Source organism: Camelus ferus, chromosome 7 (genome assembly GCF_009834535.1).
Source record: "Camelus ferus isolate YT-003-E chromosome 7, BCGSAC_Cfer_1.0, whole genome shotgun sequence".
NCBI classification, from domain to species: Eukaryota; Metazoa; Chordata; class Mammalia; order Artiodactyla; family Camelidae; genus Camelus; species Camelus ferus.
Window position 1 is genome coordinate 22,939,151 of NC_045702.1, and position 23,398 is coordinate 22,962,548.

Consider the following 23,398-nt stretch of genomic DNA (forward strand, 5'->3'; position numbering starts at 1 on the left):
CCAAGTATGTTGCTAGGCTCTTTGGAAAGAGAGAAATCTGACATAACCTCTGGGTTCAGTATCCCAGGAGACTTAGATTCTGGGGATTTCTGATTGATTCTTGGCTCTAGAATAGATTTTAAAGATTTTTGGCAAGCCTATGCTTCATGAGTCTCTTGTTCTGAGAACCTGTATCATTTGCAGGACTACCAGGTGGATAGTGTGACTGTCAGGAAATGGTCCTGGGGACTGTACCAAACTCTGTGGGAGAGACTTTGGGTTGGTTTCTCATAGAAGATTGTACAGAGGCTCCTCTCTTTCACACTCTGCGTTTAGTCTCTTCGGGTGCCTGGCGTGGTCATCTTAAAGAACAGCTAGGGCTTCATTCAGAGTATGTATGCCTTTGCTAACGCTGGCTGAGGCTTTTCAGCTTTGGGTGGTATGGCAGAACAACCAAGCTCTCTTTCACATCATAGAGTTTCTATCTGTTGGGAAAAGATTTTCAGTTGTGACCTGCTGAAAGCACGCTCTCCCTTTCACTGGTTGTTTTGTGACACCCACAGCTTCCTTAGGCAGTGATTGCTGGGTGTTTCAATGTCTTGGACCTATCTGAAGTAATTTTATCTTTTCCTGAAAGCTGTCATTACCACAAAGAAGTGGGTCTCCAGTGTGAGGTACTTCATGTCAAATTGTGTGATCAGTACATGCCGTAGCAGATCGCTGGTCTGATATTAGCAACACGCCTTCACCATGGCCAGGCATGATGACCTGGGGAAGTCAACATACGTATGGGTAGAGTTTTAATTTTCCTGAAAGCTTCAGCCATAGTTGACATCCAGGAAGACCCATGTGTCGATATCAGACATGGTAGGGGACAGCTTGTACAAAGTAAAGCAATTTTAGGTCCCAGGTGTTTGCTCTATAGAAACCTGACTACTTTGACCTTCATCTGCATCTTCTAGAAGCACTGGTCCTAGGAACAAGATTTCCTTACACCTAAAGACATCCCTAAGTAGATTTTCTCAGAAATGACGACATGATGAGTCCAGAACGGCCAGGATCTAGGCAGGTGCGTGGTAAGCGTAGGTTACAGTATTGCTGGGGCAGAGAAGTTGGAGAAGTCATGATCCCTAAGTTATGGAAGACACTTTTTATCAGGGCATGGAACACAGAGAGGGCTGTAAGTCTTCGAGGCAGGGTTGGACGTAGATTTGTCACCCTTTCTGATAGAGTTGCATTTATAGCCTCCCCAGCTCATCTTGTCTTAGGGCTAATCTTAGTAAAGGGGCCCACTGTAATAAATATCCGTGCTCCCGGGAGATAGTGCACAGATAAAGGGGTGAGTGGAGACCCTGTGTTGCCACTGTCGCCTTTTCAGAACAGGAGGTGCTTCACTGCCTTCGTCCTTTCCAACAGCAGTGAGGCCCCAGCGAAGATTTAGAGCAGGAGACTGAACCCGAGAAAAATTGTTTCTGCCAGTGTATTTCCTGAGAACCTTGGAGCTCTCATTCTGAAAGGGACTGTAAACTCTCCAAGGTCTTAGGCCTTACCTGATAAAGAGCAAATGCACCTGAAGAGGTGTTGATGTAAATATGTCACATGGTGAGAGGTGGGAACAGAATGGGCGCTGTGGTGGGCACTTTCCTTATTCTGGTCTCACTCAGTGGTGTAGGGCGAGCAACTCTGGCCCTCTCCTCCGTGCTGAGTTAGCATCCTTCTGTCACTCACGTGCTTACTGCCTTTCTGATTTTCCCCCATGGTTCTCAGTCTATCCAGTTTTTTTCCCTTAACGTCTGATATCTATTTCCTGGGCAAAACTGCATTTTTTTTTCCTAGATGTGTATATTTAGTGGCATAAAGTTATACAGAATTTGCTTTTATAATTTGTATATACAAATCTAATTTGTATCTATATTTATATCCTCTTTATAATTTCTGTGTTAATTAGTCATGTCTTATCTCCCTTTTTTAAATCAAATATTACCAAATGTGACTTGGTTTTGTTAGTTACATCTGCTGGCTTTAGTTTTTTTTTTATCTTATTCATTTCTTCTTTTATCTCAGGTATTTCCTTTCCCCTACATCTATTGAGTTTAATTTTTTCACTTTGACTAGTTTCATGGTTAATTTTGAGACTTACCTTTTTCCTAACCTTGCTGTTTCAGGGTTACATTTCCCTTCGAGCATGTAGGTTGCATCCACCGATTTTCATAGGTAATGTTCTCATTGCTTGTTTCTATCTAGTTTGTCATTTCCTTTTTAACACAAATTACTTACAGAGGTGCTATTTAGCTTCCAAGTAAAAATGAATATTTACTTATTTGTTAAGTTTAATTCTAATTTGATTGCCTTTTGAGGGGAAAAAATGTAGCCTGTGTGTTTCCTGTTTTCATTTTTGTTTTTAGGTCATCTAATAAAGCATGATCGATTTCTATGAAGAATCCATTCGATTTTAAAATAATACAGTTAAAATGGCAGTTTTGTTACTTGAATTATTTAAATTATTTTTGCCCTTAATTTTATGTCGTATATTTAAATATAAATCTCTGAAAAGATGAATTAAAATCTCTCACAATGATTACGGATTTATCAGTTTCATCCGGCATTTTTATGACTTGTTGCTTAACACATTGTGATAATGTTTAGGGGGCTATCTAGCTATGCAGATAGATACGTTCTTAGTATAATTTAAGATTTTTGTCTTGAATTAGATTTTGTTTCATCTTAGTATTACTATTCCATCTTTCTTTGTGTTTACATTTTTCTTGCACATCTTTTCCGAAGAGTTAATTTTCAGCCTTTATATACAATTTTCTCCTTATTGGAATCTCATTTAAAATTCAACCTGAAATCTGTGTTTTTATTTTTTAAATGGGGAATTTAGTTTATATCATAAAAATTACTGATTTATGTTTGCCAGTTTATTTCATTTCCTATTTACTATAATTTCATGTTTCTTCTCTTTTCCTTTGAATTTTTTTAGCTGATCAAATTTTCATTTATTATTTTTTTTCCATTTTGATAGTTCAGAAGCCTTAGGCTTTATTTTAACGTTTTTAGGTTGCCCTTAAATTTTAAGTATATATTTTAATCTATTTTTTGGATAAGAATGTCCAGAACTAGTTTACATATATATTTTGCTGACTTTGTACCACGTCTTACCCTTTTAATTTTGGTTAGCCTTGTGAGTAGTTTGTTAATTTTAGTCTTTTCAAGAAGTTTTTGGCTTTGTTAGTTTGCCCTATTTTGTATTTATTTTCTATTTTATTGATTTTTATCTTTCAACTTTATTATTCCCTCCTTTCTATATTCACTGGGTTTTATCGGTCTGTCTCTTTCTCCTTAGTTTTGTGAGATAAATAATTACAGCAGTTTTTTCTTTCCTAATATAGATGAAGCCTGTTTTAATTGTATCCTACAACTTTTCAACTTTTCTAATTTATTTCACCCTAATTCTGCTTTCTACACTACTTTCACACCAGTCAGATTACATACTCTGTATTTCAACTCTTTGAAATTTGTTAAGACTACCCAGAATATGGTCATCTGGTAACTTTATGCAATTTTATAGATGATGTTCATTCAATTTTTGAAAATTCTTGGCTAGGATCTTTTCAAGTGTTTTCTTTCTGCCTGGTGTATCTTTCTTCTATTTCTAAGTCTCCATATTCATGCATATTCAAATTTTATTACATTATTTATATTTCTAATCATTTTTCTATATTTTAAAATTCGTTATCATCTCTAGGCCTTAATGTGGATATTTCCTACTGATCTATCTTTCAGTGCATTAGTCATCTCGCGAACTGTATCTAATCTGTTGTTAAACTCATCTATTGAATTCAATTATTGTATTTTTCAGCCCTATAATTTTTGTTTGAATTTCTAAGTATATATACACACATATATATCTATATCCCAGTACTCTCTTTAAATTCTCTTCTCTTATTATGTATTTTCTTCAACAGATTCACGTTCAAGTTTTTGTAAACTTTTGTCTAAGAGGTACAGTATCTGGATCATCTGTAACAGCATTTTATCTCTTAGTTTTTTTCCCCCTCTTTGGTTTTTGGTACTTCATTCTTATGTCCTGATATGCTTGGTTGGTAGCAGGTAATATTTTACTGAACGCTTGACATTGTACATTTTTAAAATGTAGATATTATGGGTGTTGCAATTTTCCTCCAGAGAAGCTGCTGTTGCTTCCTCACACTTAAGGTTCACCAAAATCTCAAGAAAAAAATTAGTACAAATTTCAGATTCAGTTCTCTGTAGGACCCCGGAATCTTGGCTCCTCAAGCCCTGGCTGCATTGGTAACCCTTGTTCCAATTTTTGTCCCCCCAGCCCCATGATAATTTTTTTTCAAAATTTTGCAGTGGTAACTATTTTTATCCTAAAGTCTTCTTCCATTAATTCTATTGGATCTATTTTTTTTATTACTATTATTCTTGTGGAATTTGATGCATCTCTTTCATAGTGTCACGTTTCTGTAAGTATTTGCTAATTCTTGGTGTCTCTTCATCTGTATTTGTTTTTTGTTGTTGTTCCATTCAGTATATGTTATTCATCTGTATTTGTGAATCCCAGTTTGCTCGCCTACAAAATTGTCAACAGCCTGTCTTCGATGGCTGTGGAAACGGAACAGTGCCTATGCAGGAACAATGTTGTGGAAATTTGTCTTCTGAACATAGGGAATCTTTGTCCCATCTGGTGGTCAGTGGTTCCATGAGGTACTCCTCTGCTCTGGCCAGTGCAAATTCAATGCTAAATACCTTCATTTAAAAAGATGAATTTATCCAGCTCTTGAAGTCCATATTTCCAGCTAGATAAATCTGTCAAGTTCACAAGATATAGTTCTAAGAAAGACAGCGCTTCTCTAGGACACATAATGAGATTTTTCACACTTCTTTTTTTTTTTTTTAATTAAGAAAGTAGCTAATGGATAACAGCAGTCTAAAAAAAAATCCCTGAGTTCTCAGTTAAATATTAATTCATGTGCTTTAACTGAGACTGTTATTTTTAAGAAGGTTGGCCCAACTCTGTTAGAAAAAGGATGATTTTCTGACTTGGGAAGGATTCAAGTCACATTAACACTGCTCTTTCATGTCTCTGTGTACACATCTATGGGAGGCACATGGTGTGTGCTAAAGATACAGGCTTCTAAGTCAGACAAACCAGTTTAAACCTCCGCGTTATCACCATGAGTTGTGTGACTGTGAGAATGCCATTTAAATTCTCCGGAATGGACCCATCCCTAACCTATAGGTTTACTGTGAGAGGTAAATATACAGGAGATGTTTGGCAGTGATGCTGACACCTCATCCTCAATCCTGCTAGGTCTCATGGCTGTGCTTACTGTGCAGCACCTACATTCACCTCTTGGGTCAATATCAGAGATCTTTGAAATTCTATGAGTATGTTCAAGCACAAAACAACTTCAATCACAGAACTTGTAGAGCTCTCTGAGTGATTTGAACTCTCCATTTGTGTTCTCCTGCTAGGCTACCATAACAAAGTGTCACCGACTGGATGGCTTAGGCAACATACATTTATGTTCTCATAGCTCTGGACACTAGAAGACGGACATCAAGGTGTCAGCAGTATTGGTTTCTTTTGAGGCCTCTCTCATTGGCTTTTCCATGGCCACCTTCTCTCTGGGTGGTCCTCACATGGTTCTTCTTCTTTGCACACACATCCCTGGTGTGACTTTGTGTGTCCTAACCTCTTCTTCCAAAGACTCCAGTTAGGTTGGATTATGACCCACTCTGAAGACCTCATTTTAACTTAATTACCTCTTCAAAGACTTTATGTCCAAATACAGTCACATTCAGAGGTACTGAGGGTTAGAAATTGGACATGTGAATTAGGGCAAGTGGTGAGGGGAGCACAGTTCAGCCCATAACATCAATCCTCTTGGTTCTTCCTGTACTGAGGAATATCACCAGGGGGAAAATAGTATTTCTACAGCATCTATGCCTCCACAGAAGTACCCATTGCTTTAATTCTTCTGGCCTTAGTGTTATAGAGGAAGTATCTAGCTGAAATGATTTAGTGCTTTTTAGAAAACTATGGTTGAAATTATTTCCATAAGGTTACCAAATTTCCTTCAGTAATACACCTACAAAATAAATTTCTCCTAAAATTTAAATTCCAGCAAAGCTTCTATCTCTAGACAATGATAAATATAGGATTATCTAGCAATAGATAGATAGATAGATAGACAGAGATATATGCAGATCGTCCTCAACTAGCTATGGGGTTACACCCCCATAAACCCATTGTAAGTCAAAATGCATTTAATACACCTAACCTACCAAACATCATAGCTCAGCTTAGCCTATCTGAAACATGCTCAGAACATTTACATTAGCCTGTAGTTGGGCAAAATCTTCTAACACAAAGACTATTTTATAATAAAGGGTTGAATATCTCGTGTTATTTACTGAACACAGAAAGTGAAAAACAGAATGGTTGTACGGGCACAGGATGGTTGTAAGTGGACTGCTTGTTTACCATCCTGACCACGTGGATGACTAGGAGCTGTGGCGATGCCACTGCCCAGCACCACAAGAGTGTCCGTACCATGTATCACTAGCCCTGGGCAAGATCAAAATTCAAAATTTGACATATGGCTTCTACTTAATGAATATCCCTTTCACACCATCGTGAAGTCAAAAAATCACAAATTGAACCATCCGAAGTTGGGGACTGTCTGTGTATGTGTGTGTGATTACACAGCCCATCGATAAATTTTTTTCTTGTAGTAATTATTTCTTCTCCTTTGCTTCTTTCTAAAAAAAGATAAAATAAAAATGTTTGGACTTTTTTTGTTCTCTTCATGTAGATATTCTGTTTATTACATTTGGTATCTGTTCAAATAGATACTGTTAAAGTCATAATGATTAAAGGTATCTCTGTTACTCTTATTCTCAGTTCTGACCATGCTGTTGTGAAATGATAAAGGGCTAATAGGCAGAATGGAAGCAGGAGTCCGAGGAGGGAAACACGGAGGAAAAAAATACCTGCAAAGAAGGAACTGATAAGCATGCAAGCAGAGGCTTCATATTCATTTGCATATGTCACAGTCGAAAATGCAGCACCATTGTTTGAAAGATTGTTTTTTATTATGCTTCTATAAGTAACACTTATGGAGAGTAATTGAAAACTAAAGACTGCATTTTATTTAATAATACTCTAAAACATCTACTTTAAGAAATGTCTATCAAGTTTTAATAGAAAATAAATTAGGTGCTAATCCAAATATTAAATAGCATGTATATCTAATTATAAATACTCATTATAAATCTAATATCTGTCCTGCCCTCTTTAGAGGATCCTTACACTTTTCCTACCCTTTGCAAAGCTGATATCTCACTTATTGGTGGAGGCTTTATTATTCTGTGCAACTGGTTTCCCCATTCTCAGTAAGTCCGAGATTAAGGATTCAGATCTCACGTGTGAACCAGCCCAGTTCTGCATCCGTAGTCTTCGCCCTTTGGTTTGACTCTCCATTTTGCTAACATGTGTCCTGGCCAAAAGGGGCCACGAGGGACACAGCAAATGGATCAGAGCAAACCCATCTCCAGCTCCACTAACGAAAACACAATGCAGTGTCTCTGACCTGCAGACGGGTTAGCAGCACTGTGATTTCTACCTGATGGGAGAGACACGACAGTCTGGATGGTGGTTTTTCCCAGACTGAAATTAGACTATGACTCTTTGAATGTGTTTCCCATAAGTATAAAGTGTATTTCCTTATGAACAAGTATTTTTGGCCTATATTTGTGCGTGTGTGTTCCTTATTAAAAAGGCTAAAAATATGTGTGGCTGATTTTGAGAGAGCAGCACCCAAGTCTCTATTGTGTAAAGAATGGAGGCCGATTCACAGAGTAGAGTCAAGGTTAAGTAATGACAACGATAGCTACTATACTATATTACTATATGCCAGGTGCTGTGCCTGTATTTTACATACGTTGTCTCCTTAAATCCTTTGAGTTAAGTCTATGGAAGTTTGTAAATAGCGTGAGTGCATTACCTTCAGTTGTACGTTTCTCAAGTAGGGGAGGGATACAGGGCAGAGCCCAGAGCTCTCATATTCCCAAAGTGGAGACCACTGACTTTCAATTTGTATTGTCTGTTGCTAAACTGAGAACAAAACAGCCCATTATTGCCATATTTACAGTTTAAAAGAGCATCCTGTTTATCTAGCAGAGAGTTTCTCTCCCAGCCTAGGTGTTGATTTGAAGCAGGGATGGGGCCCTCAAATTTTCATATATTTTCTAGCTTTAAAATCTGATTTATTGTTTTCATGGGTTGTTTCTTTTAAATGTCAAATTCAAGAGTAAGGATTCATACTGCCGTAAAGAATACAGAAAATTCATGCACCCAGGCAATGTTCTAGGTGTTGAGTTTATAGCAGTGAACAAAACAGGTAAAAATCCTTGGGCTCATGAAATTTGTATTCTAGTTAAGGTAAAGACAATATATATGTTAAATTAGTAAAATATATAGACTTTAATGCTAGAAAATGTTAGATGCCAAGGAGTGAAATAAAACAGTGGAAATAAATGCTGGTGGACTGGTAGGGGCTACAATTTTTAACTTTGTGTTTAGAAAAGGTCTCACTGAGAAAGAATAGTTCCAGAAGGAACACTTCCCAAAGGAAGGGAAGGAGCAAGTTATCACATATAAAAGCCCCAAAGTAGAAGCAGGCTTGATGTGTTCCAAGATTAGCCAGGAGGCCAGCACGGTGGGGAGAGAATGAATGAGGGAAAGAGTAAAGCCGAGATTCGTTCAGAGGACCTCGTAGGCCACTGCAGGGACACCGTCAGTGGAGAGTAATTGTAGCATTCTGAGAGCAGGGGTGACCTGACCCGATTTATGAATAATAAGATTATTCTAGTTGCCATGTTAAAAGTCAATCAGAGAATCAGAGAGAAGGGAGGAAGAAGAGAAATGTATCAATATCAACAGTATGTCTATAGCGAAAATCCAAATGAGAGATGATGCTGGGTAGGACCAATGCAGTACCCGTGGGGGTAGTAAAAATGACCTGTCTGAACAAAGTTTTAAAGTAGAGTTAACAGAATTCAGTCATGTATATGAGACAGAAGGAAAAGGGGCCGGACACAACCACTGAAGGAATGACACAGCAATTGAAGACAAGATAAACTGGTTAGAACCAAGATGGTAGAAGATTTGACTTCTAGTAGACCTTGAGTCTCATGGCACCACAGGTGCCATGACAGTTCCGAGGCCAACCATAAAAGGTCAAAAAGTGGGCATGGGCCCAGTTCCTGGAAGTCCCTGCCCCTTCCCCAAAGTAGTTGGAATAATCTTCCTACTTGTTAGCCTATGAAATTACCGAGCCCATAAAAACTAACAGCTCCACACCTCATGGTTGTTCTGTCTCTTGCTTTCTGGGATGGCGTACACTCTGTCTATGGAGTGTATATCTGCTTTTACTTTAAACTAAACACCCCACATCTCTCGGCCTCTCTTTCGCCTTTTGAGATGGCCCACATTCTGCCTACGGAGTATGTATCTCCTAAGCCTCTTTCCCTTCTGACTGAGACGGGCTCCACTCTGTCTATGGAGTGTGTGTCTCTAAATAGACTTGCTTTCACTTGAATTCTTCCCTGTACAAGGCAAGAACCTATTCTCCAGATAGTGTGAGTGTAAGAGAGGAGTCAAGGACAGTTCCTATGTTTTCGTCCCAACAACTGGAAAGATGGAATTAAGGTGAGGAAGAAATTGAGGAATGAAGATGGGATTCAGATGCTTGTCAGTTGCAGATAGCACGTCAGACACACCCAGGAGGCGACTGAGTTTCCTGAGGGAAGCCTGGAATGTGTCGGCATATAAATGTTTTTAAAGGCAGGGCTACCTACGTAATTTGTGAGGCCCAGTGAAAAATGAAAATGGAAGCCTCCTTATTAAAAAATTATTAAGAATTTTAAAATAGTGATAGCAGAACATTAAACCAAGAGTGAGGCCTTTCTGAGAGAAGGTGCCTGTGCACAGGTAGTGCACCCAGAAGGCTGGTCCTGGTTTAAGGCCATAATTCTAAATGGTAGCATCAAGAGAGTAATGTGGCCAGACAGATGTCCAAGGACTGAGGTCTGGGGTACTTCAATGTAAAGATGGTACAGCGATGAGAAGGATCCCTCAGAACTGACTGAGAAGGAGATGCTAGCAAGGTATGTGAACTGAACAAAACAGAAACAATGGTGAAATGTTTGATATGAACTTGGGGATGGTTCATTAGTATCTAGGCTCAGCCCAAAGCACTGGGTTATAGCCTCTGGGGTTTGCTGTGTCCAACTGCCGGGGGAGTTTTATCAGTTTGTATTGTTGCGTGATGGGTTACTTCATGTTTGTACCACCCACAAGGCAACACCAGAGTTTCTCCATAAACCTCTCTATCTTTAAAATGATTGTTTTAATCACTTATAGTAATTAATGAATTAATGAGATTTTGAAGTCCATTGGCTGAAGCCCTTCTGAAAAGCAGAAGAAAATCTGTGAATGCAGGTGCCCCTTTGGCAGACACACAGATGAGGGAATAAACAACAGATTAGACAGAAACAGAGAAAGTGTAGCTTTCTCACTGATTAGAATGTGTGCAAAGCAGCCAAAAGGAACCTGGCTGATCATGGCGAACGGGAGATTAAACCATCCGGGCCAAGGCAGAAATATTCAGGAAAAATAATATGTTTCTTATCCCACGGCACAAACCTGTTTGGGGTGTTAGGTTTCATCTAAGCTACCTTAGTTACTGAGGGGTTAAAACTTACCAGGTTGGCTATCAGAGCCTACGGAGTTCTGTGTGCAGGGAGCTGCTTGAAAGTAAAAGCCTGACCTTTCTCCTGGAATAATACAATCACCTCCCTCCTCACTCTTCCTGGGGTCTTTAATGATTCCAAGCCATGACCTACATTCAGTTGACCCTGGAGGTACACACATGATCTGGTCAGAGAATGAAGAGGGAGCTGAAAAGATGTCATGTTAGCATGCTCCGTTGTGCAGTCTCCTCCCTGGTTTATCTGGAGAGCATTTAAATCTGCTTCAATGTATCTGACTGCCTCGGGTTCAAAATGTCCAGGGGCTGTGGAGGCAGAGGAAGTGACAGGCTATAAGTGGACATAATAGAAAAGACACTCCTCTTCCCCCAGGTACTAATATTTTGGAGGGACAGAGGGCAGAAGGTGGGGCACAAAAGAAGGTTGGAAAAAAAGAAGGTTACATTAGCATATCCAATACCATTGTCAGCATCTCTCAATGGATTTATGTTGACTATAAGGCGTTAACACAGTTCCCTCCTGTGTTCTATAGGAGGTAACTTTGATACAGAGAGCAAGTGTGCTATTCCAGGCCAGTAGCATAGACAGTGACTATGGCCTTGAATCAGCAAGTAAGAGTTGACTTTTGAGCAAAATTTTATTCTCTGAAGGAAGATTACAAAATCCTTTTCCTTGACATCATATAGTTAGAACAAGGCTATCAACTCTTCACTAAACTGCTTTGGGTAATAGGCCCCTTTCTTGTTCTATGTACCTGAAAGGATGCTTTGTTGGCATCCTTTTAGATTCAAAGTTGGACTGCACATAATCTTTGTTGAGCTACTGTTATTTTGTGCCTTTGAAATATTTTATAAAGATGTCATTCCATCTATAACCATTCTATGAGAAAAGTATTATTTTCCCCATTTCATAGGTAGAAAATTAAAGGTCAGAGAGGAAAATAAGATCTCACATCTGCTCAGTTGCTGGAAAAGTTTTATTAGAGTTTAGATTGTCATCTGGTGGGTCGACTTGGGACTTTTAGCACAAGGTAACTCTAGAGTTTCTCTGTAAACTTCTTTACCTTAAAAAAAGTTGTAAGTGGTGGTGCCGGAATTTATGCTAAATTCTGCTTAAACATGTTCCTTCCTTACATGGCTCAAGTAATTGGAATATTCAACAGGTATACAAGAAAATCCATGAGTTTTTTGGAATCAAGTGTTCATTTTCAATCTTTCTATTTCTTCTTAAGTATGGGAGGTCTTGAGAACCCTATAATGCACGATGTTAAGAAGTTAGTTTCTCTAGAATGACAGGTGGCATTTTATTTCTTTGCTTATTTTGCTTTTCTTGCTTTCACTGAGGTTATATTATAATACATATGACATTTTCATTTCTTTACTCAAAGATGAAGTTAAAAAACTGAGTCTATTCACAGTCCAAGGCCCTGTAACAAATACTTGGTCACTGTAAGGTTTTGGATCTTAGGGTATAATTTTTGTAGAGATGCTTTTCATGTATTAAACTCACATTAAAATGTTTCGGGAGTTGTTTTAAGAGAGAGCACATAGTAAGATCGGCATTATGGTGTAATTTGCAGGTGTGGTGTCTAATGGAGAGCTTGGAACACTAAGCATAGTACTGTCTGATCCCAATGTCTGTGTTTATTACGTCTTCTTTGGAGTTGGTTTGCTGAAAGAATAGACTGCAGTAATATATTTAATGTGGAAGCTAGCATTCCAGAATCTTCTTCATGCTTCACATTTAGCAAAATCAAATGTACTATGTATTACAGAAATTATTTTGAGTAAGGGTCAAAAATTATAATTTATATTTCTGGTAGCAGATAAAATTTATAAGATTTTGAAGTAGGAATGTATTTATGAATTATTGTGGGTATTATTTGGAGCAGTATTATATGTTTTGGCAAGACCAACAGATTAAGACATAGAAAAAGAAGCCAACTCATCAGTGTGGGTGTTCCCATCACTTTGTGGCTGTTTGACCTCTGGAGAGTTTTTGTCTGGTTTTTGTTTGTTTTTAAGTTAAATGGACTTGGCAGGGTCTGACTGGGACAAAACTGATAGTTACCTATTTGAGTGGCTTTGGAATATTTACGTGTGTGGTTTGCATTTGGCTCTGTCCTTTCCTTATCTTCGTGTTCTTTCTCTGCAGCCTATTTCCCGCGTAGCCTTTCTGCAGCAATGCTAGCTGGAGAATGAGCAGGAATTCAAAGAGGATTAACCAACACCTGAGAAGCTTATGAGTGCTCATAATAATGAGTTACTTAAACTGGGTGGCAAAGCTTAGGGAGGTTTATGTGGTTTAAAGGCACATATTCACATTTTATCAGGACCTTCTTAATTGTAGTAGATCTTTAATTCTCTCTAATTTAACACGGGTTTTCACTCGTTGGCAGGTAGCATGAGAGGTCAAGACATGTAGCAATGCATCACTTTGCTGAGGGATGTACTTGAATCATGTCTCTACTGAGGCTGTGATGCATGAGCCCAACATAGAATCTGGATTCATAACTCATCATTTTGAATTTCTTACTTAAAACGTCATCAACTCTGATGTCCATTTGACAGAGTGGAAGGTTATGGAAAGCATAGTCTGTGTGATTTGTGTAAATCAAGGAGCTCTTGAAGAGTTTCAAAGATTTAAAAATAATGAGCAACATCTGAGTAATTATTGTATCTAGAATCTTGTATAATTTCTAAAAAAAATATGTTACAGACTTTAAGGAACTTTATACCCATACTTTCATACTTTATATGAATTATTACAAATTTCATATAAATGATTATAGTCACATAGTTACACATTAGCAAGTGCTCCACTGTATTTATTTTTCAATGCATTAGTGCTTCGAAATAAAATTGAAATGTTATAATTAAGGTAAGATTTATCATGGAGGACTTCTTGGAGGAGGTAAATTTTAAAACAAACCAATCCTAAATGTCACCTTGTTGAAGGGTAGTCCTGTACTCATGAGAGGGTCTTAAGCAAAGGACAGCCTTAGTGGTAGATGAATTGAACAGTAAGCTTAGTAATCTACATGACATGATTTTTCATACAGTCTCTTTCTCTTTACTGGTGCCTTAAGTTCTCTTCATGGTTTGGACAGTTATTTACCTGAAGGCTTTGTCATCTGTTAAAAGGAATATTCTCCCCTAGGAAAAGGCAACCATAAGGCTCATTCAGGTATTTACCCTTGGAGGTAAATATATTTCAATTCTTTATTAAAATGGGTGCAATCAGTTTGGGAGATTGCCAGATACAATTTGGCAACTTCACATTTTCAGAGATATCATTAGAGTGAACAGGTATTAAAGAAGATCATAGATATGATAAAGGAGATAGATCTCTTAATAATCTTAAAACATGGTTTCTTTATAGCCTCAGTATCTGAAGTTATTTGGGAGAAATTATATTTTGAGCTTGGTATATGAAAAATGTAAATAGATCAAATATTTTTATTTTTAAAGATGTGATATATAACTACATGGAATATTATTTGACTCTTAAAAAGAGAAGGAAATCCCGCCATTTGTGACAACATGGATGAACCTCAAGGAAGTTATGCTAAGGGAAATTAAACAGATACAGAAAGACAAATACTGCATGATCTTGCTTATATGTGGAATCTAGAACAGTCAGACTCAGAATCAGAGTGAAGAACAGTGGTTACCAGAGACAGAGGGAAGGGAAAATGGGGAGATATTAGTTAAAAGGTACAAACTTTCATTTATACAAGAGGACTATGTTCTGGAGATCTAATATATAGTATAGTGACCACAGTTAACAACACTGTATTGTGTACTCGACCTTTTCTAAGAGGGGAGCACTTCAGTACCACCAAAAAAATAAAAAGAAAGGATGAAAGAAAGAAAATGGTAATTATGTGAGGTGATGGAATGTTAATTAACTATTTTAAAAATATGAAATGATATTTTTAATATGGGAATAAATGTTTTACAGCTTAATGTAAAATCCCCATTCATTTTTGTAAATATTAAGACTTCAGAGAGATTTCCTGCTGAGATTCCCTGAGCTTATGCCCAAGAGCCCAAGGTTCCTCCTTCATTCTCTCCTGCTGGTGAGGATACTTGGGTAACAAAATTCAAGATGGTCTCTTCTGTTTATGTCCAAAACCACAGATGTGGCAAGGTCTCATAGGATCACAGTCTCATGGGTTGTATTTAGAGGAAGTAAAATATCTGGTGGAAACAGATATATATAATGTCATATAAAATATATATAATGTCATATAAAAACGACAGAACTTCAGAGGTTGAAGTTGAGCCTCTCTCAGTTTGGTGAAGCCCTAAGCAGAGGTCCAAAGTCAGCAGAGAAGGGTAGAATTCAGGATTGATGCTATTCCTTACGCTTACTGTCACTAAGGTGAATCTGGTCCCGTGGGCACAGAGACCAAGCTAATCAGCCCACATTTCCACAGACACTGTCTGAAATCGTGACAAGATAAACTCCATCCGGTTTTCTCTCATCACTAGCCACTGGCAGTCCTGCAGGTTGCCGTGGTCATTTCATAATATATGCTTATCCAAACATCAAGTTGTACACCTTAAATATTTACAATTTTTATTTTTTGAATATACCTCAATAACCTTGGAGAAGGAAAGAAAGATTAAAATACTATCATGTTTGTTTTAAAATACTATCATGTTTGTTTTCATACCATCATGAAAAAGCCAAAAGCAGTGATTTTAGGTTTGGCTTTTTCAGCTCATTAACCTCTAGATTATAGGAGGAAAAATTTTCCAGAGGGACCTCTCTTTGTAAGTACCAGAGCAGTCAATTTCAGTGGAATAAGGATAAGGAATGAGCACAGGGGGAGGATTTTCAGAATGCAGATGTCAGGACCCTGTCTCCAAAGAGCACATTTCCAACCTGGAAGGAGGAAGTCATACACGTTTTCTAAAAACACTCACGTTTATTTTGATCTGATGCAATAATCATTGAGAAACCCTCCGGAATTGTCCTTTAGGGGGGCTGTTTAAAAAAAGATCAAGCCCTTATGACATGCTTGTGATTTATCAGGTTTGGAAGCTGGAATTAAGTAATTAGGTGAAGATGGCAAACACTGGCATTATTCAAGCAATAGTGTGCAATAGTGATGTTCTGGACTATTTCATTACCACTCTATTTCCATGATATGTAATTTACCTTCTAGGTGAAGTTTATTGCAAAGAATAACAGCTGACCCTGTGATATCTCCCTGAAGAAGGGCTGTATCATGTAAATTGTTAGCCTTTTGCTAGACTGGTTTTGCTCCTCTCCTTATATATGCTTAATTAAATCTAAAACGGAACCTAAGCTCCATCAGCCTACTTGTTTGTTTGTTTTAAGGAATTGGGCTTCATAAACAATACAACTTCACCCACATTTGCAGGTGAGAATAAAGAAATGCTTGACTATAATTAAGGGCAATTTCGACAAGTACCTTCTAATGCACCTTTAGCAGAACAGCTGGAATGATTTCAGAAAATGGTTGTGTTATTTGCTTTACCTTAGATCAGGCTTACCAACATTGATTTTTTTTTTCTTTTCCTCCCTCAGATGTACATCCAGACAACAACACTTACTGTCTCCATGAGTTTAAGTGCTTCGGTGTCTCTGGGCATGCTCTACATGCCCAAGGTTTATATTATAATTTTTCATCCAGAGCAGAACGTTCAGAAACGCAAAAGGAGCTTCAAGGCTGTGGTGACAGCTGCCACCATGCAAAGCAAACTGATCCAAAAAGGAAATGACAGACCAAATGGCGAGGTGAAAAGTGAACTCTGTGAGAGTCTTGAAACCAACAGTAAGTCATCCGTAGACTTTCCGATGGTCAAGAGCGGGAGCACTTCCTGACAGATGTACGTTGAACATCCTTCTAATTAGTCTTGGGGACTGTGCTTCCTGGTTCCAGGGGCATAGTGGTACTCGTACACCGTGAAACCATCGCAGCAGTCAGAACCATGCTCCTCTCCATAACATAAACACAAAATCTCTTTCACACAGTGTGACACTAGGGTCTCTCTTTTGAGGCATTACAGATCTTGAAGCTTATGACTATGCTCCATTTATAAAATTATCCTTCAGCACTTAGGAACTATTCTCCAGTTTTTGTTCATTCAGTATTCATCACTCTTCACTAGACTAATAGTTAACTAGTATTTTGGGAGCATGCTATGGAAGATCTTACACAAATAAACAACATGTTATTTAGGTATTTAGGGAAATGAGAAAACTGGTTAGCCAACATGTTAGGTTAAGTCATAGTTAATATTTGTTTTCCCCAAGTGGCCCCCTTCTTTGCCTTCCCTTGACTTCCTTCTTGAATATATTACAGTAATTAGAGCTCTTCTCTGAAAGCCTCATGACCCTGAAAATAGGACCTTTCCACAGCTACCACTCCACTTTTCCTTTCCTCACCTATCTTCCTTTTTCTATGATCATCCTTGAAAAAGCACATGATAATGATACCCTGGTACCAAACTAATCCAGTAGAGTTTAACTGAGCTATTCAAGTCCAGCTTGGTATCAATGCAGAATAGTAAATAGACTGAAGCTATGTATTGCAAAATACCAGGAAGCTGAATACAGTGAAAAAACATATATCAAAGTTCTGTGGATGGTTCAAAAAGAAATAAAAGCTAAGATCTTTGCATTAGAGTGGCTTCCTGTCTTTGGGGAATACAACATAGGTATTTAATAATTAAGGATAAAACCCTTTGCAAAAATATCCTCTTCATTTCAGATTCCTCCAGCAGGCTGTATCCCCTATTCTCTGTACTTTTGACCCAAAGTACAGGGAACATTGAGCTGATTTTCTATGATTTAATTATCATAATAACTTACAGTCTTCGCTAGAGTCACAAACCTTCCCTTATATCAAGATTTCCGAATGAACATTATCTATGCTAATGCCACATATGTTGGACCATCCTTAGAAGATAAATATTGATTAATTAAATTTATTGGCTTCAATTACTATCAGACTTTTTGGAATTACTGGCCAGATCCTCTAGGAAGATGACCTTCACCTTATGACTATCAAATTTAGTCACTTGTAGACAAAGAATTTCATAAACACTCCCCACATATTCAGCCTTATGCAAGCATGAAACCTTGAGAAGGTGCAAGAGAAGGTAGAATAAGGATGGGTTTTGGTATCAAATCGTTATAATCCTCTCTGATTATAGGTAAGCAGTTTACTAATAGTGGGCCTATTTGAGCTTTTACCAAAAGATGTTACTTTAACTACTCTCAAAGACATCGGAGTAGATTGCTGGTGATTCCAGGGCAGAATTTTATCTGTGTTTTTCTGCCTTGAAAGCATCAGTGCAGTTAAAACCCACTGTAGGATGCCAATAAACTGGCCAATGATACGCTTTGAATACTGGCACTTCTCAATATGACTCATCAGATACACCTGTTTACCAGCAGCAACCCGGAAAAACTTTATATAATATGGTTGTAAATAGAAACAACCAAACGGACAGTAAAATAAATATCTGTAAATCCCAGACTCACCTCTGGAATGTGGTAAAGAAAAATATTAATTAGCTTTTCCCGCTTTTTTACAAAATAAATTGGTTCCCTGAAGGGAAAATTTCCAGTATTGATAAAGATCAATCCCAGGTTAATCTCATATATTTTATTTTCCTTCTATTATTTTCTACTGATGTTGAGATGGAAATTATATAGCATGTGTACATTTCCCTATTTTCTCTGCAATAAGAATGAAAGGTTACAAATGGGCGTATGCAGGGTAAGCCAGTAAATTCTGGAGGAGACAGATGCTCACCTTTGGAAGGTAAAAGAAAGTTAAAAAGGTGAACCAAGGTGAAGTCAATCACTACCTGAAAGAGGGTTAAATCGCACTTTGGAGACTTCAGTGTAGTGTTCATCTTTTCCAGGAGTGGTTTAGGTTGAATAAAATAGGCCTGATAAAGTGATTGTATTTTACACATTCAAGAGGGACAGTGTATGAAATCTTCACATATTCTTCTGCAATTCCGTGCCAGGTAACCACTGTCCACCTTTGCTCATTTACACGATGAGCTGTAATGGATTCCTTGTGTCTCTGTTCCCTCTACGACAGGTACTAATGGTTTGAATTGAGTCAAAAATCTTTCTAAAATCACATACTCTCTAAAAGTTCCAATTACTTGAGTAACTTAAATGCAATATTTTTCTTTTAGAAATGTGCCTTCTGTCTTTAGGAGCATAATAGAATCTTGGAAGAGCTTTTGCCATTCAACTCTCTGTAATTGGTACCGTGCCTCCAGACTCCAGACAGCAACTCCTCTCAAAATGGGTGGAGCCTATTCTTGCAAATCCAGGGCTGGTTTATCTGCTGGAACAGTATCCACATTGCTACATTCTCATACGTTCTGCTACCAGACTTTTGATAAACCACCATTACTACAATGAAGCAACAGTAACACAGATGACAGTGTTTGTCAACTGTAAATCACTGAATGAAGGTCAAAGTTCCATTGCTGCTATGAAAACATAGATTGGTCTGTGGTCAATAGAAAAGAGAAGACTTAAAATTCATAAACTATTGTTTTAGCATTCCATTTTTTTCCCCCATACGTTAAGGATTTTGATAATTATGGCTACTATTCTACAGTTAGGTTTTTTTTTTTTTCTGACCAATTAAGTGTGTATTTATAATATACATGCAGTGTTTTTCCTTTATAGACATGGTACCTTACAGGTCTATTAAACTAGAAATTTCCTCTTAAAGATGGCTTATTAATGCCAGACATTCTGATCTCATATTTAAGCTTTTAAAGGTTCTAAATCTACACAGAATAAATATAAGCAATGTGAAGCTGGAAGGGAGACCAAATGAATCCATGTTAATGACTGAATTTGCAGAATACCACATTTTACACATAAAAGGTCAAATGTTGTATCATAAAAGTGTGGAAAGAGTTAGAAACAAAGTTGATACGTATGAATTTTACCAACTGTACCCAATTAACAAATGCTGTGACATGGTGTTCCTTAGGCTGTGTCCGTGAATAATTCATGAAAGCAGCTGCTGCTGGAGGTAGATCGGCTTTCTCTAGCTTATGAACACAGTGTGGGGTGTGCAGGAAACTCACTGCTGCTGTGTTCAAAATTGATCTTCATGTAAGCTTGTTCATCACCAGATGCTCAGATGTACGTCTCTGATCCCTTTTGCTCTTAATACTTCTGGGATAGAAGTAAAAGTATCACCGTTGTCACGAAAATATACAGACATAGCTTGCTTTACTGTGCTTCATGCTATTGCGTTTCGCAGGTACTGCATTTTGTCATAAAATGAGCGTTTGTGGCAACCCTGGGTTCTCAGATGATGCTTAGCACTTTTTAGCAATAATGTATTTTTGTCTAAGGTACGCACACTGTATTTTTAGACATAATGCGATTACACACTTAATAGACCACAGGATAGTGTAAACATAACTTTTATACGCACTGGAAAGCCAAAAAAGTTCGCGTGACTCACTTATTACAATATTCACTTTATTGCTGTGGTCTGAAATCGAACCCACAGTACCTTTGAGGTATGCCTGTAGATTGGCCTGTGGTTAACAGAAAAGAGAAAACATGAAATTCAAAAATGCTATTGTTTTAGCATCCCTCTTTCTTTCCTCTTGCAAGGAAAAAACTAAGATTCTCGAAAGCTACCTGCCATTCACAAAGTTTGCCCCTTACCATTGTTTTAATGTTGACTAAATCATCAGTTTCCAAAGCCTTGAGTCCCTTTTCTATTAGTAAAATGAACATTACTTTCCTTTTGTAAATTATAGTCTCATTTCTTAATAGAATTCTACCATCTTTTTCCCTGGAGGTCACTTCCAGGAGTTCAAAAAGTGAAGTATGAATTTCTTCACGAATTTCTAATTAGCTTTAGAATCTTCAAGTTGGTATGATCCTTGAAGATTAACATCTGAATATCATCTTCTTCAAGGTCTTTTGGCTCTTGTTCCTGTTTCAACCATAATTTTTCTTTCTAGTTATCGACAAATTTGATAACTATTCCTTACATTTTTAAGTTGCTGTTAAAGATATTAAATAGGGCGTGAAGTTGAGCAATATTTTTAGGGTTCGTTTTTCTAACTCTTATGAAAATTTTTCTTCATCTCATCTCAAAGATTATATGAAAGTCTTTCAAAAACATGGTTGAAGTACAGATTTTATTTTCCTAGAAAAAAATTCAAGGCCTATGAGCATATTATATAAATTAGAAATAAAAATAAAATACAAAAGTAGGGATCATAAAAATCATTCTGTTTCACTTCACACAACACTGAATGTAACAGACACCTTACCTTTTGGAAAGGAAACTAGAAAAGTGGCATTCCATATTGATTCTCCAAGACAACAGCCATTCCCCTGCCTCCATCTTCACAAAAACCCAACACTGTGGATTGTGGACCAGTGGTGAAACTGAGGCCTGATGACCTGGTTCAGTGACCTTTCTTTCACTCATTTTGTAGAAAGAGAATGTCATTTACAACCAGGTCTAAGATCCACTTCCTTTCTACTGTGCCACACTAATAACCTAACGTGAGCAACGTAGATAAGATAAGCAGATACGTCACCTGTTTTTGGCACAAAGCTCATAATATTCAATAAAATAAAAAATAGCAAAAACATCTACAGCTAGCACTTCCTGGGCTATCTGCAATAGTTTTAGTGATTGTGGACTTTGTATGATCTCAGTTGCTGGTAACAACTTGTCTGGTCAATTTTCAGTGTTTATGTACACTGAAATAAAATGAGTCTGATTGCCAATTATTTCAGAGAAGAGACTTTACAATTATCTTATTCAATGTTCAAGAACTAAGTTATTGTCTATAAATCTGTTTCACCCTGAATTGGATTTATGTAGTGAAATACATACGTGTTTTGCATTTTTTGTCTTTCTTCTTATGATTATTCATTCTGAGTTTCACTGAAAAATAGGACATCACATTTTCACTTTAGAACAGAGATTTTGTTCCATCACATCTTTCAAAAACCCAAAGGGATTATTTGGATTTAGATTTGTATTTCTGGAACTTTAAGTATGAGTATAAATTTGACTTAGAACATTTTCTTATTCATATCTTCTAATAATTTTATAATACTTAGTTTTACTCCATAGTAAGTTGGTACCAGAACAGTTAAATATTCATTTCCTTCTTTGCGTCTTTATTTACTTTTTTAAACATCTCCATTTGTATCCTTTGCATGAAACCAGACCATAAACATATGTTGGCAATACACATGGATATTTCACTGTGTTCACTTCTAGAGTCTTAGAGTATTATTTTTAGATGGAAGATACATTCATTCTCAAAGCATAACAAATTATGACTAACTTTTTTTTTTGTCATCAAATCAGACTCAAACAATTGAGGTCTTTAATTTGGATTGTAAAAAAAATATTTTTTTTGTATTTTATAGAATAATTTATAATCTTTTCTTTCATTTTTTTAATATTGTAAATGTTAATCAAAATACACACTGAAATTGAATTTCACCTAAATTTATTAAAAAATAGGACATTCACATTTTTAGTTTTCTGCTAAACATCTATACTAGAAATGAGACTAGTGGTTTTACAGATTAAAACTTCTGCATTTTTGTTTCTACAATCGTTGAATTCCTACAGCATGGTTTAAAGTAACATGTTGTAAAGACTATGTATCATAAAAATAGCCATTCCAAGATTTGAACTTTAAAATCATTTTAGCAAAATAATTTATTATTATGTACTATAATTTGTCTTAATTTGTCTTAACAGCTTCCTCTACCAAGACGACATATATCAGCTACAGCAATCATTCAATCTGAAACAGGGAAATGATACAATGTGAAGAACTCTGGTATGTGATCTTAAACAATGAATGGTGACACCGCCAAAAACTCACTCCTGGAGATCTCTGTAGACTACAATCAATCAAATCAATAGTCAATCTTGTAAGGAACAAAAAGTAGCCACAAACCAAAAGTATCAATACAGGGAGTGAAGAAACCTGTGTTATACAATACAACCAATGAGTGTCAAGCTAAATTATTGCTTACTCACGAGCAGTTTAAAAAAAAAATCACAAAGGGAAAACTAATGTTAGCTTGTGAAAAAAAAAATGCTGTTGAAATAAACCATGTCTGATGTTATTCTTGTAAGTATTTTTCTGTGATTGTGAGAACTCCCGTTCCCGTCCCACATTGTTCAACTTGTATAAGACAATGAATCTGTTTCTTGTAATGGCTGACCGGATTGAAGCCCTGGGTTGTGCTAAAAATAAATGCAATGGTTGACGCATGCGATTTTTTATACAAATAATTTATTTCTAATAATAAAGGAATGTTTTGCAAATGTTGAGAGTTGTTTCGTTCCAGTTTTAAAGCCAGGGACAACTCTTTCCAGCTGGCACTTCTGCTGTGATTTAACTCCTGCTGTAAAAGCCCTGGTGTGCCAAGAAAATACTGTTTCCTCGAGGAATGTGTTTTTGTACATTCGTGTGTTTGTGAAGAAGATTGTCTCTTATTCCTATATGAAAAAGAATTATTTGTGTAAGATTTTGTGACTATCCCAAGATTTATATAGTAGCTTTTCATAGTAATTGCTTCTTTT

General features: G+C 37.0%; 1 protein-coding gene across 3 annotated transcripts in view; it reads left to right on the forward strand.

Moving 5' to 3' along the window:
- GRM8 (glutamate metabotropic receptor 8) overlaps positions 1–23,144 on the forward strand; it is a 677,086-nt gene extending 653,942 nt beyond the window's left edge. For 2 of the 3 annotated variants that reach the window (XM_032483576.1, XM_032483575.1), the window contains exons 10-11: positions 16,345–16,591; positions 22,565–23,144. In XM_032483576.1, the coding sequence (XP_032339467.1) occupies positions 16,345–16,591; positions 22,565–22,614 (297 nt within the window). In that variant the 3' untranslated portion in view covers positions 22,615–23,144. Of the gene's footprint in view, positions 1–16,344; positions 16,647–22,564 lie in introns of all 3 variants that reach the window. The other variant, XM_032483577.1, reaches the window with a different exon arrangement.
- Positions 23,145–23,398: the final 254 nt, after the last annotated feature.